Source organism: Phocoena phocoena, chromosome 4, assembly GCF_963924675.1.
Source record: "Phocoena phocoena chromosome 4, mPhoPho1.1, whole genome shotgun sequence".
Classification (NCBI taxonomy): Eukaryota; Metazoa; Chordata; class Mammalia; order Artiodactyla; family Phocoenidae; genus Phocoena; species Phocoena phocoena.
The window spans coordinates 52312836-52328646 of NC_089222.1; the positions used below are offsets into that span (position 1 = coordinate 52312836).

Genomic DNA, 15811 nt, shown 5'->3' on the forward strand with positions numbered 1-15811 from the left:
AATGAGGAAATCAAAAATATCTAGAAACAAATGACAATGAAAACATGATGACCCCCAAACCTATGGGATGTAGCAAAAGCAGTTCTAAGAGGGAACTTTATAGCAGTACAATCCTACCTCAAGGAACAAGAAACATCTCAAATAAACAACCTAACCTTACACCTAAAGCAATTGGAGAAAGAAGAACAAAAAAACCCCAAAGTTAGCAGAAGGAAAGAAATCATAAAGATCAGATCAGAAATAAATGAAAAAGTAATGAAGAAGACAGTAGCAAAGATCAATAAAACTAAAAGCTGGTTCTTTAAGAAGATAAACAAAATTGATAAACCATTAGCCAGACTCATCAAGAAAAAAAAGGAGAAGACTCAAATCAATAGAATTAGAAATGAAAAAGGAGAAGTAACAACTGACACTGCAGAAACACAAAGGATCATGACAGAATACTACAAGCAACTATATGCCAATAAAATGGACAACCTGGAAGAAATGGACAAATTCTTAGAAAAGCACAACCTTCTGAGACTGAACCAGGAAGAAATATAAACAGACGAAGCACAAGCACTGAATTTGAGACTGTGATTAGAAACCTTCCAACAGACAAAAGCCCAGGACCAGGTGGCTTCACAGGACAATTCTATCAAAGATTCAGAGAAGAGCTAACACCTATCCTTCTCAAACTCTTCCAAAATATAGCAGAGGGAGGAGCACTCCCAAACTCATTCTACAAGGCCACCATCACCCTGATGCCAAAACCAGACAAAGATGTCACAAAGAAAGAAAACTACAGGCCAATATCACTGATGAACATAGATGCAAAAATCCTCAACAAAATATTAGCAAACGGGGCTTTCCTGGTGGTGCAGTAGTTGAGAGTCCGCCTGCCGATGCAGGGGACACGGGTTCATGCCCCGGTCCGGGAAGATCCCACATGCCGCAGAGCGGCTGGGCCCGTGAGCATGGCTGCTGAGCCTGCGCGTCCGGAGCCTGTGCTCTGCGACGGGAGAGGCCACAACAGTGAGAGGCCCGCATACCGCAAAAAAAAAAAAAAAATTACTAGCAAACGGAATCCAACAGCACATTAAAAGGCTCATACACCACGATCAAGTGGGGTTTATCCCAGGAATGCAAGGATTCTTCAATATATGCAAATCGGTCAATGTGATAAACCGTATTAATGAACTGAAGGAGAAAAAAACATATGATCATGTCAATAGATGCAGAAAAAGCATTTGACAAAATTCAACACACATTTATGATAAAAACTCTTCAGAAAGTAGGTATAGAGGGAACCTACCTCAACATAATAAAAGCCATATATGACAAACCCACAGCCAACATCGTTTACAATGGTGAAAAACTGAAACCATTACCTCTAAGATCAGGAATAAGACAAGGTTGTCCATTCTCACCACTGTTATTCAACATAGTTTTGGAAGTTTCAGGCACAGCAATCAGAGAAGAAAAAGAAATAAAAGGAATACAAATTGGAAAAGCAGAAGTAAAACTGTCACTATTTGCAGATGACATGATACTGTATGTAGAGGATCCTAAAGATGCTACCAGGAAACTATTACAGCTAATCAGTGAATTTGGTAGAGTAGCAGGATACAAAATTAATGCTCAGAAATGTCATTAAGTTAATGTCACAAAATTAATGCATTCCTATACACTAATGATGAAAAATCTGAAAGAGAAATTATGGAAACACTCCCATTTACCATTGCAACAAAAAGAATAAAATACCTAGGAATAAACCTACCTAAGGAGACGGAAGACCTGTATGCAGAATGAAATAAATTAAAGATGATACAAACAGATGGAGAGATATACCATGTTCTTGGATTGGAAGAATCAACATTGTGAAAATGACCGTACTACCCAAAGCTATCTACAGGTTCAGTGCAACCCCTATCAAACTATCAATGGCATTTTTCATAGAACTAGAACCAAAAATTTCACAATTTGTATGGAAACACAAAAGACCCCGAATAGCCAAAACAATCTTGAGAAAGAAAAACAGAGCTGGAGGAATCAGGCTCCCTGACTTCAGACTATACTACAAAGCTATAGTAATCAAGACAGTATGGTACTGGCACAAAAACAGAAATATAGATCATTGGAATAGGATAGAAAGCCCAGAGATAAACCCTTGCACATATGGTCACCTTATGTTTGATAAAGGAGGCAAGAGTATACAATGGAGAAAAGACAGCCTCTTCAATAAGTGGTGCTGGGAAAACTGGACAGCTACCTGGAAAAGAATGAAATTAGAACACTTCCTAACACCATACACAGAAATAAACTCAAAATGAATTAAAGACCTAAATGTAAGGCCAGGCACTATCAACCTCTTAGAGGAAAATATAGGCCGAACACTCTATGACATAAATCACAGCAAGATCCTTTTTGACCCACCTCATAGAGAAATGGAAATAAAAACAAAAATTAAAAAATGGGCCCCAATGAAACTTAAAAGCTTTTGTACAGCAAAGGAAACCATAAACAAGACAAAAGACAACCCTCAGGATGGGGTAAAGTATTGGCAAATGAAGCAACTGACAAAGGATTAATCTCCAAAATATACAAGCAGCTCATGCAGCTCAATAGGAAGAAAACAAACAATCCAATCCAAAAATGGGCAGAAGACCTAAATAGACATTTCTCCAAAGAAGATATACAGACTGCCAACAAACACATGAAAGAATGCTCAACATCACTAATCATTAGAGAAATGCATATCAAAACTACAATGAGGTATCACCCTACACCAGTCAGAATGGCCATCATGAAAAAATCTACAAACACTAAATGCTGGAGTGGGTGTGGAGAAAAGGGAACCCTCTTGCACTGTTGTTGGGAATGTAAATTGATAAAGCCACCTTGGAGAACAGTATGGAACTTCCTTAAAAAAGTAAAGATAGAAGTACCATATAACCCAGCCATCCCACTACTGGGCATATACCCTGAGAAAATGATAATTCAAAGAGTCGTGTACCACAATGTTCATTGCAGCACTGTTTACAATAGCCAGGACATGGAAGCAGCCTAAGTGTCCATCAACAGATCAGTGGATAAAGAAGATGTGGCACATATATACAATGGAATATTACTCAGCCATAAAAAGAAATGAAATTTAGTTATTTGTAGTGAGGTGGATGGACCTAGAGTCTGTCATATAGAGGGAAGTATGTCAGAAAGAGAAAAACAAATACCCTATGCTAACACATATATATGGAATGTAAAAAAAAAAAAAGGTTTTGATGAACCTAGGGGCAGGACAGGAATATAGATGCAGACATAGAGAATGGTCTTGAGGACACGGGGAGGGGGAAGGGTAAGCTGGGACGAAGTGAGAGAGTGGCATTGACATATACACACTACCAAATGTAAAATAAGTAGCTAGTGGGGAGGAGCTGCATAGCAACAGGGAGATCAGCTTGGTGCTTTGTGATCAACTAAAGGGGTGGGATAGGGAGGGTGGGAGGGAGACGCAAGAGGGAGGGGATATGGGGATATATGTATGCATATAGCTGGTTCACTTTTTTATACAACGGAAACTAACACAACATTATAAAGCAGTTATACTGCAGTAAAGATGTTAACAACAACAAAAAAGATCAATTACCAATGTTTAGAGTAGCATCCAGTGTATCAGTTAATGTGGAGGAGCTAGCTTTCAGTGTTCTGAATTCTTATGTAGGCAACAAAATGGTTATATGCAGTAGCCAAATGTATGAAATAGGGAAAGCACTGTGTTCACTAAAATTTTGTTACTGATTTGAATCAAGAGATTCAATTCAGCCTTCATTTAGATATCAGGAAGCCACAAAGAAAAGGCTCTAGCCTGAGAAATGCTGGAAATTGCGAAGTGTAGCTTTATGATTAATATATTTTAAAATATAAACGGAATAAAATCATTAGCTAAACTTTGCTTGGTTTTGCAAATAAGGTTGACTGTGAAAGTTTCTAAAATCCTCCGACACTTGCAATATTTACACCATAAACTTTCCATACTTCTAGAATTGTCTGATATTTATATGTTGAAAAAATATAAAAGACTTATATACCTACATTCGATTGGGTGCTTCTAATAAAATCCAGTATTGGCAAGATTCGCTTCCCCATTCTCTGCATGTGTCTCACTGTGTCTTCTCTTGTCAGCAGACCGAAGGGAGTTTTATGTTCTAAAAATTGTAACAATAAACTTTTATACTTTTTTCCCCAGACTTGCATTTCAAAATGCTTTCCTTAGCAAGCTATAAACAGATACCTCAATATTAATAGATATGAAATCTTTAGTATAGAAACGAGTCCCATCTCAAAGACCAGAAGTAAAACAGTGAAAGATCTATGAGGAGACATTGCCCTTTAGAGACTATCATTTATTCCTTTTGTTGTGTTTCTTGATTGAGAGATCCACAGGACAGCCTATGACAATTCACCTCTCTCTGAAGAGTATGCTTTTCCTGAGTTGTGAAAAAAATGTCATCATAAATGTGTCTGATTCTTGTCTTTTTCCTCCCAGGTATTATTGAAGTGTGCAGATTGCACTGACTTTGAATGTAGCTCGAAGCTGAGATAAGCTTCAGAGGACAGAGTGCCAGACAAAACACAAATCCTTAATTATGTGGGTAGAGCTGAAGGGATAAATTCAACCTGGTCATGAATTCAGCCCATAAGTATGAGACTTCACCTGAATGTTTACTTGATTTTTGAAAGTTTCAACTAGAATTGCTGAGCACCATTTAACTATAATACTCTTCAGGAGATCTGAGATCTTGGTTAATTACATAAGAAAAGAGTAGAACAGATATTAATACAATGGCAGATAATCCAAGTGATTTAAGGTGGTCATTGGCTATATGTTTGATTTCATACAATAGTTTTGTTGCACGATTTTCTTCTGTGTTTGCTGATGGGTGATGACAAAAGCTTGTAATCTTTGAGTGCCCCATGATCAGGCATGGGTGGTGATGTGGTTGCGGTGAGATGGTTAGAGTGAGGGAGGTGGGCACTCCTGGGGGAACCAGAATTCCAGGAATTGTTAACTAACCCACAAAGAAGATTGGAAGGAGTTAAGTATGACCCAACAAACATTTTGGTGCCCAGGCCTTACTATATGCTAGGCTTGTGATGAATAAAGCTTAATGAATAATGCACAATTCCTAATTTAAAACAGTATTGAAAGATAACAAGTCCAGGTGACTTACCTGTAAATGTTGGTAACTTCCTACATGATACTTTTTCCAAAAACTTCCCATCTTCTTTGTTTTTGAACCCAAGAGTCAAGAGATACTGTTGAGGAGGAAAAGATGACCAGTCAGCTGTCTGAGGCAACACGTGGAGTCCTTGAAGGTCTGAAATATGACAGAAAAAGAACTAAAGAATTGATCATTTTATTGTTTTCAGGGTGTTTTCCCCCCAGATTTCAAGAATTATACTCGGAAAAAATTAAAGATACAAAGTAAAAGTATGTGCATCAAAAGGTCAAATAGATGATATATCAAAATCATACTTTATCCTTCATATTTTTATTAAAATATAAACATACACAAAGTATAGCAATAGAATATGGCTAGGTTATGTGTTCCTCTTTCCCCATATTCAAAATAATACAAAATTCAGGACCAGGTTGCAGGCTTAATATTTTTCTGTGTGACACCTTTCAAGAGAATTTGATTTTTCTGTCCACAGTTTGTTTAAGAAAATAATGTTATATGAAAGGAAAGAGAAAAATTACCAAGTAAGAATTAAAATATAAGGCTAATTAATTTAGTTGCTCTCCTTCCTATAGTTGAAGGAAATTTAAAATGATAAATGTACTAACTTTTGTAATTAGACTTGGAAATAACTCATGTGTCAAGAAAATGGTTCTAAAACTGTTCTTAATGACTAGATGAGCTAATATTTACTTAGTACTTATTTTCTACCTTCCCTTGTGCTAAACATTTCGTGTGCATTCTGTTAAAAAATTTTCTATTGACATATAGTTGATTTACAATATTGTGTTTCAGGTGTACAAAAAGTGGTTCAATTTTATATATATATATATATTTTTTTTTTTTTCAGATTATTTTCCATCATAGGTTATCACAAGATACTGAAAATAGTTCCCTGTGCTATACAGTAAATCTTTGTTGCTTATCTATTTTATATATAATAGTTTATATCTGTTAATCCCATGCTCCTAATTTATCCCTCCCTTCCTTCCCTTTCCCCTTTGGTAATCATGTTTGTTTTGTGTGCATTCTCTTTAAATCCTCACGATACATTCACATAATTGGTGCTTTTGTCCTCATTTTACAAATAACCGGGAGGTTGAGGTACACAGATGGGCAGTGACTTGTCTGGAAACGCGCATATAAGTGGACAAGGCAGGATTCACACCTGGGCAGTCTGACTCCAGAGACCGTGGGCGTAACCACTGCACTCTGCTTTAGGCTTGCTTGACTTTGGGTTACTTTTGGGACAGGGACAGATGTCAGCCATGGGGTCTTGGAGGCCAGATTTACTTCATTCATTTTCATTCTGGGTAATAATGCTTTGGTTTATTACAATAGACTTCTCAAATGAAGGATGATGAACAGAGGGTTTAATGAGCCCTCCCTATTTAACACTGCCAGAAAAAGAAGAAGATGAAATTCCAAATATCCTTGAATCATGATTTAAATGCCAATTTTTAATCTAGAGTCAGAACTCAAATGGCAGTGTTTCAAATACAGTCTTTGCTATCTGTAGTATTTCTTTAAGAAATAATAGACACAGTAAACCATGAGTGTTTTTATCCACCCTCTCTGACTTCCCCCCTCTGATTTTTAGCTGCAGAACCCTTTGTTCAAACTAAAATTTACTGAGAAGCCCAATATTCAAAGTTGGTAAAGGTAGAGCTGTTCCATTTGAAGCCTGGATCACTGACCACTCACTCTCATCACTGTACCCCATTCTATATACCCCACACACAATAGCCACCTTGAACCCCTCCACAGAATCCCAATTTTTCAAAGCACAGTTTGGAAAACACTGCAGTAAGCTATTTGGTACATTTTGGTTAAGTAAATAGCATACGGCTGTCAAACAGAGAGTTAACATGTATGCTGATAATTAAAAGAAAATATTACAAAATATCTTTTAAACACAAGCACCGAACAAAAATATATTAAACATGATTTAGTCTTTGGTGACAGGATCTGGTAACCACTAAATATTATTGAGGATTAACATTTATGTGACACTTCGTCTGTGCCATACACATTATCAGGATTATCTTTCTCATTCAACAACAGTGTAGAGCAGGACACATTATTACGACCACCTTACGGACGACCAAACTGGAGCTTCAAGAACTTACAAACTTGCCCGACACAGCAAATGGAGGGACCAGAATTGAGAGTCAGGCTGCTGAACGTTGAAGCACAGGGCTTAACTCTCAGAACGATCCTACGACAGTGATTATCACTCTGACAGTCAGTGGGAAGCATGTTACAGAAGCAGGGCAATGTCAATACATAGATGGTTTCAACAGACACAATTCTAGATAGAACACTTCCTTACTCTATCTAGAAAAGTACAACAAAGGCTCAGGGGTTTCTTAGAATTAATAGCGTAACTTTTAGGCACTTTAAAAGCAGATTGTAGTATTAGGTGCTTCTTTAGTTGGTGTTTGCCTCTTTTTAAAAGGATGGCTCATTTCTATAAACAAGGTAAAATGTGATTTCTGCATCTCCATCTCAAGAGTGCAGAAAGTTTCTTTGCTTTTGAAATCTGCAGATACAGACACACCCAACCAAGAGTTTACCAGTTTTACTGAAGTTGCCAATAACCGGGTCATGTGAAAAGGCAATTAAGTAAAAGTAAAATGGACACTAGCTCATTCTCCTGATAAATGGTCATAACGTTTTTTTTTTTGATTGCGGTTATTCTTTAGCACTCTCTAAGATGCTGGCATGTCTAGATTGTCAGTATTTTCAGGAATTAGCATACTCTGGAGGTGGAGGGCAGGAGAAGGTATGTGTTCCCTGGCTATGGTTTGCTCTTTAATCTGGTTTTGCTCCCTGACCTAGAAGGCCTCAGCGCTCCTGGCCATGCTGGTGGTGAAGTCTGGGGCCATCCTCTGGGGAGAGCCTTGGCTTTCTGGGTAACTCTAGATGCCCAGAGGCCCCCTGAATGGATGTGGGTATGCTTTATGGACGCTCTGACTTCCCCACAGACCCAGAGTATATGTAGCTTGTTGACATAGAAGCCGCTGGATCCCAGGTACCCTGAAGCCTCCTGCCAGCACCTGCTTCCAGCTCAGAGAGGGTTCCCTGCAGGACACCTCTAGGACTTTAAGGTGTACATTAAAGTGCTCTTGGAGGCCCCGGAGTCCTGAGGTTCAGAATAGTTTACGGTGTGCTGTGCATGGGCTGGTGTTTGTGGTGAGTTGCAGGAGGCATCTTGAGATCTGGCATTTTCTGATGCCCCTCTATTGCCAGAAGCAGCCGATGTTTGAGGGCTCTGTTATATAAATAGCACAAAGACTTTGAGAGGTTGACCTCTTCCTGCTCTTAAATATTTGATGGATAAAGAGGAGACCTGTATTAATAGTGACAGTGGTTAGATGAACTAGAGAAACTAGTATTAGCACTATAGCTAATTTGTTATGAAATATACTTGCCAAAATGTATTTTCTGTTCCTTTTGATGCTGTATGTTTCATCCTGTTCAATCCGCTGTTGAATTCTAGTAAAAGTTTTGAAATGAGAGAGGTCCCTACATACATACTGTTAAGTTAAAAAATATTTTTAAAGTGTCATTTTTATTCCATTTGTATGCAGAGTAAATTGCAGTTGTATGAACATTTAGCCTAGCAAGTGGTCTATGACCCAAAATGATGACACACTTACCAGATGTTGAATCTCATGTAACATTAATTTGAGTGCTAATTGTTCTCAATTTTATGCTCGTAAACCTCTACCTACGTCCGAAAAGCCCTGTGCCTCTGATGGATATGAAAGTTAACCAGAATATATTGTCCTTTGGTAGGAAGGTTGAGTTGATTAAAAATGTCTTCTTTGCTCCTGTCACGTGAGAAGAAAACTTGAGAGAAATAAATCCCTTAATGCATTCCTTTACAATTTATCACAATTGCAGATGAAATTTAGATGACTAGGACCAAATTTATTATTAAAAAATCAATTTGCAGGTATGATGCAGTTCCAAATTTGTCATTAGGGAAGCAGATGTTTTAAAAAAGAATATCAAAGATAGATTATGCAGATTAAGTTTCTTGTAGAAACATGATCTTTCAATTCTTTATCCTCCAAATGAAAGATGTCCGACTCTCAGCAAAAAAGGGTAATGTTTGCCCTTTATCAAGAACCTTTTATTGTACCTCAGGAGGCTGGAGCTGACCAGCTTTGGGTACTCAAGACATTCATGCTCTTTGACCTTCTGTATGTTCCTTCCTCCCTCCCTGAAGTAACCTCCCTGGAGTTCAGTGACAGTCTCTTCTCTTTCTCTCTCTGTCTCTCTGTTTCCCTCTCTTTGTCTTTCTCTCTGCCTCTTTCTCTGTCTGCATCTCCCCATCTCTCCTACACATATACATGCTGCTTCCTCTTCCTCCCTTTTTCTCCTGCATCTCATTCAGTGCACCTCCTAGCTGTCTGTGGCTCACTGATATGTTCTTCATATTAACACTCTAGGGGGAATTTTCCTATTCTTTCTTTTATTAATTAATTCATTAATTATTTTGGGCTGAGTTGGGTCTTTGTTGCTGCACGCGGGCTTTCTCTAGTTGTGGCGAGCGGGGGCTACACTTCATTGTGGTGCGCGGGTTTCTCATTGTGGTGGCTTCTCTTGTTGCGGAGCATGGGCTCTAGGTGCGTGGGCTTCAGTAGTTGTGGCACGCAGGTTCAGTAGTTGTGGCTCACGGGCTCTGGAGCACAGGCTCAGTAGTTGTGGCACGCGGGCTTAGTTGCTTCGCGGCATGTGGGATCTTCCCGGACCAGAGCCCACTGTGCCACCAGGGAAGTCCAATTTCTCTATTCTTGTGGCATTCGCTATTACTTCTAATCCAGCAGTCCCCAACCTTTTTGGCACCAGGGACCGGTTTCAGGGAAGACAATTTTTCCATGGATGGAGCGGAGGATGGTTCAGGCGGTAATGAGACCGATGGGGAGTGGCAGATGAAGCTTCGCTCACTCTCCCTGCCGCTCACCTCCTGCTGTGCGGCCCGGTTCTTAACAGGCCGTGGACCGGTACCGGTTGGGGATTGGAGACCCTTGTTCTAAATCAAAAGACTAGGGATCCAAAGCCATAGTCTCATCTGCAAAATTTCACCAGTTTCAAACACAGCATTTCCAGATGCCTACTGGGTCATTGCTATATGCTCACCATTACAAACGTTACCTCAAATACAGCAAATATATTCCTTGAAAGTGATTTTTTAAATGTCCACAACATCTCTCGTCCCTGCTTTTCACCAGCATATTGAAGGGATGGCCATTATTCACCCAATTATTCTGGCTTAAAATTTTGAAGTCATTGTTAAACTTTTCTTTCCTCATATTCCCTGACATTTAGTGAATCTCAAAGACTCATTAAATCTGCCCACTGTAATACAACTCATATTAACCCCGCTCTTTGCATTATCATTGCTACCACCCTGGTCAAATTTCTGATCACATAGCATCTGGATTACAGAAAACGTTTCCCAACAAGCCTTGCTGCCACCAGTATGATTTCACACCAATATATCTCCACACCACCACCCAGTGAATATTTCTGAAATATCGCCTTTGTCATGGTTACATCACTCCTCAGGAATTTCAGTGCTTCTTTCCTGGTATTCAGGGCTCTCAATTGTGTGGATGTGTTTCACAGTCTATTCTTCATTCCTATGTTTCCTCTAGTACAAACCTTTCTCATCAGGTCTGCTGATTTCACTAATTTGTACTAGCCTGTGCTCATCCTGCCTCTGAATTTTTCTTTGTGCTTTTCCACCCAGAAACATCTACCTAATCTCTCAATATTTCTTTTACTCAGTCAATTACTATACTTCCAGATGTGCCTAATTTAAGTCCCACCTAGTCCATAAAGGGCTACCTGAGTACTTCAGTACTCCCCCCACCCAAACTCTTAAAGAACACCCAAACTAAAAATAGAACTACCATATGACCCAGCAATCCCACTACTGGGCATATACCCTGAGAAAACAATAACTCAAAAAGAGTCATGTGGGGCTTCCCTGCTGGCACAGTGGTTAAGAATCCACCTCCCAATGCAGGGGACACGGGTTCGAGCCCTGGTCCAGGAAGATCCCATATGCCACGGAGCAACTAAGCCCGTGTGCCACAACTACTGAGCCTGCGCTCTAGAGCCCACGAGCCACTACTGAAGCCTGTGTGCCTAGAGCCCATGCTCTGCAACAAGAGAAGCCACCGCAGTGAGAAGCCCACGCACAACAACAGAGTAGCCCCTGCTCACCACAACCAGAGAAAGCCTGCACACAGCAATGAAGACCCAACGCAGCCAAAAATGAAAAACAAAAAAGCCCCCAAAAGAGTCATGTACTGCAATGTTCACTGCAGCACTATTTACAACAGCCAGGACATGGAAGCAACCTAAGTGTCCATCGACAGATGAATGGATAAAGAAGATGTGGCACATATATACAGTGGAATATTATTCAGCCATAAAAAGAAACAAAACTGAGTTATTTGTAGTGATGTGGATGGACCTAGAGTCTGTCATACAGAGTGAAGTAAGTCAGAAAGAGTAAAACAAATACCCTATGCTAACACAGATATATGGAATCTAAAAAAAAAAAAGTTTCTGAAGAACCTAGGGGCAGGACAGGAATAAAGAGGCAGACATAGTGAATGGACTTGAGGATACGGGGAGGGAGAAGGGTAAGCTGGGATGAAGTGAGAGAGTGGCATAGACATATATACACTACCAAATGTAAAATAGATAGCTAGTGGAAAGCAGCTGCATAGCACAGGGAGATCAGCTCAGTGCTTTGTGACCACCTAGAGGGATGGGATAGGGAGAGTGGGAGGGAGACGCAAGAGGGAGGGGGTATGGGGATATATATATACATATATATGTATATATATATATAGCTGATTCACTTTGTTATACAGCAGCAACTAACATGACATTGTAAAGCAATTATACTCCAATAAAGATGTTAAAAAAAAAAGAACACGCATACCACTCACTCTAGAGTGAATCTCCTAATGTTTCATGGGGGTATGTCTCATCTCTCCAATAAGTTTTAATCCTCTTCAAGATCACATCTTCACGTTATCTTCATGCCCCAAGCACCTAGTAGGTGCTCAATCAATACTTGAGTTGAATATAAAAACAAAGTTTTCTCAATCCTGAATTTTTAATCGTCCAAATAAGAATAGAACTTAAAAAAATTCAAAGCTAATGAAATGTTCAGAGCTTCTGAGATAGGATTTATTTCTCTGTCACTAAACTTAGAAAAGAATATCACACAATCTTTATTTATTTTACCTAAACTTTAAGTGGTTTCTGTGTAATTTACGAAGGGGGAGTGAGGTAAAATAATATGTGTTAGGTAACTCAGTGGAGTTGATGCCCAAATGAACAGAGCAGCTCTGCCTAGATTGAAAACTTAGTTTCACGCTCAGGTTGGGCCCTTGCTGCAGCTTGTTCTCTGGGAAATATGGATCCTTAGTCACAAAGAAGATTGGATTAACAGAGAAGCTGGCTTAATGAAACTGTCAGCAGCACCAGAAAAGCATCTGCAAAAATGTGAACTGTTGATCGTAGGTCAGCAGACTCATCTCTATATATGAGGGACTGCTTATTTTTTATGAAGTTAAATATCTGTAAAATAAAATATGAGCTCTCTGGACATAAAGTAGAAAACATAGATACCACCATCATCAGTATTTTCTGTTGGACACCTCATCGTAACCACAGTCAACAGATTGTGGATAAACTTCTCAAAGCCATTTTGAAAAAAGAAAAATCATAGAGGTTTTAAAAGTCTTTTAGAAATATGCAGATTCGTTAGGGTTCTGTCATCTCCTTTCTCTGTTTCATTTCCTTCTCTGTTTTCCAGTGTCTATGTCATTTCTCTGCCCTTTGTCCATAACAAAATGTTCTGACATTTTAGGCTAGAGCAAAATCTCATTTCTAAAGGTCCCAGTTGTTCAGTGTGAGATGGGACCATGTCAGTTTTATATGACTTCATCTTAGTGATCAGTTTCAGAGTTTAGCTTCTCCAGTCCCTTCATAATGCCAACACTTTGTCATTACTGCTTTCCCACCCAGTCATTTTCTGAGTTTTATCTTGTTCACTTTTTAATGCCAGTACTTCTATATCGGAAGTTATCCACAAATTCACATCAGCAAGAAAATAGCAAAAGGCAGCAACTTTGCAGCTAACATCATTTTTGCTCCCATAAATAATAAAACAGTTTCTACTTTAAAAACATAGATAGTGTATTTTGGTTTTTGCAGTTGATGTGTGAGAAAGCTATTTGTATAATGAATCTTTGTATAATAAATTGTATTTTCCCTTTGACCTTCATTATAATTTCAGAGTTATAGATGCAAGTGGGAAACATTGGTTTTCATTCCTAAGATTCCTAATTTTCCCTTCAGATTTCTGCTCTACTTTTCCAAAACTGATCTTTGTATATGTAAGTTGCCCCTCATAACCCATTTATAAGCTTTGAAAAACAAATAATTACACAAGATTTTTATACATAGTTCATTTTTATTTCACTTGGAATTCTTATTGATTCCAAAGTTTTATGTTTAATCAGCTGTATTGTATTTATTCAGGGGAAGTTCCTTAATTTCATCCCCAACAAAGTAGGTTTGAGACAAACAAACATGAAAGATACTGCTCTTCCCTTCAATATTTATTAAATTCACAGTTAGTGAAATAATATATTGTTGATCTAATGCCCTTAAGTGGCTATATTTCTGCAGCCATTGGAATGGACATTGGTTGGTTGGATACCTAACATGCATTCCCACCTTCCCTCTTTTGCTACCCTTGGAAAATTCTCTCTTTCCCTACCTACTCTAAAAGTGAGACCTATTTGACTTAGACGAATCAATCCATGGCATTACCTTGACCTGTTTTGGTTCAAGTATAAGCATATAATGTAATTTAGGCCAATGAGGAAGAGTGAGTCCCAGGAATTGGGTGGAAGAGATATTCACTGCTTCTTGGGACAGTGTGATTTGAAGTTAGTAATGACATTTGGGAATTTTGCTATGACTCAAGATACTAGCGCTTGAGGTACCTTGAGATGCAGGTACCACCTTGAGGTACAGGTGATGGAATACCAGGTAGAACTTGAGAAGAAAGCCGACTGTAGAAAATAGAGCAGTGAGTGAACTATTGGATCAAGCTGTGCTTAAAGGTAGTCCCCCTGTAGTTGTATTATAAATCAATGTATTTCATGCCTCCTCCTACCCCTTTAAAACTTAAATATACTAGAATCAGTTTAAGCTGTGATTCCTATTACTTGAAACAAAAGATTTCTGATAGAGGGATTTAGCTAGTAGTTCAGTATATCTACAAATACTATGGAATCCTTAAAATATCATAGCTGAGATGTAAGACATATTATAAATTCTTCAAGTTGACTATCTGAGAAGAATAATTGCCTTATTTAAGAAACATAATAGTTTGAGGATTAAGAATAATTAATTTTTACATCTAGTACAAAGATACCAAAATTGACTTAGTGATGCTATTATTATAACATTATTGTAATACTATTACTAATAACTAGACTTAAGTATATGAGATAATAAAAAATGTTTATATTTGTATGGAAATATGTTAATATAAATATTTCAGACATTACATGAAATTTCTAAAAATCTTATATGTTCTTGTATAATGTTATATCATAATTCTAGTTATTACTTTAAAATGTATATCTCAGAAATAACTAAAAAAAATGTTTAGCATCATTTTTCTTGATCTACATCATAATTATGATTTTTTTCACTTTCGATTAGATTCTACATTTTGCAAAAAGTGACCCTTGGGTAGTTAACTAATACTGCATAATCAAAGTCTTACATAATCTGAAAGCCTTAGTTTTCCTTACTATCTGGACTGGTAATCTACTTATTTGTTTATATCTCACTCTGGAAGTGTAATGACTTTCCTTAAATAAATACATACAGCATAAGAAAATGTGTAAAAGAGTTCTTGAAGAAAACAGATCAGAAGGAAAAGTAAGAGATCAGTGATGAAGCCATAGGTGAGATTAATACACAGAATGTATTTTATAAGCTCCTGTATACTTTCTAGAAGTAAAGAAGATCAATTGTCTCACTCACAATGTTCCTAAGATAAAACAACAACAACAAACTACCATCCCAGAGAAGCACAGCAATTTCTTTTCCTGAGACCAGAGATTTTCTTTTGTTTTCTGTTGAAATTGGTTTTGGAGTTCTACAGTTTTTTATTTAATAAGTGCAATTGTTGAAGACAATTAAAAAACAAAGAATTATTATGATTATCATGTACAGGAACTATTATTACTCATGAATTATCATGGCTCATAAGCAAATGATCTTATGGTAATGACTCAGTGCTTTCCTGTAGTTAATATATAAAATTTGACAGTCAGCAAGGCTTTGGTTTTGTATTTGGTAAGTTATTGCTTACATATGGAAATCTAAAAGAGGAGGTTATCTTGATTATTAGGTATTACTCTTTACTATTCACTATTAGTAGTCAGTTTAGTTGTGGTGAAACTCCTTTTAATCTGTTTTATTCCTGTTAAACTCAGAAACAAAATGACTGCCTTTGACTACTATTA

The 15811-nt window shown here is 37.9% G+C and overlaps 1 protein-coding gene across 1 annotated transcript in view; it reads right to left on the reverse strand.

Annotated features, from left to right (window-relative positions):
• SPATA16 (spermatogenesis associated 16) overlaps nucleotides 1-15811 on the reverse strand; it is a 225920-nt gene that overhangs the window by 42964 nt on the left and 167145 nt on the right. The window contains exons 6-7 of the mRNA XM_065875819.1: nucleotides 5211-5357; nucleotides 4072-4184 (exon numbers count right to left, since the gene is read on the reverse strand). Of these exons, the coding sequence (XP_065731891.1) occupies nucleotides 4072-4184; nucleotides 5211-5357 (260 nt within the window). The remainder of the gene's footprint in view (nucleotides 1-4071; nucleotides 4185-5210; nucleotides 5358-15811) is intronic.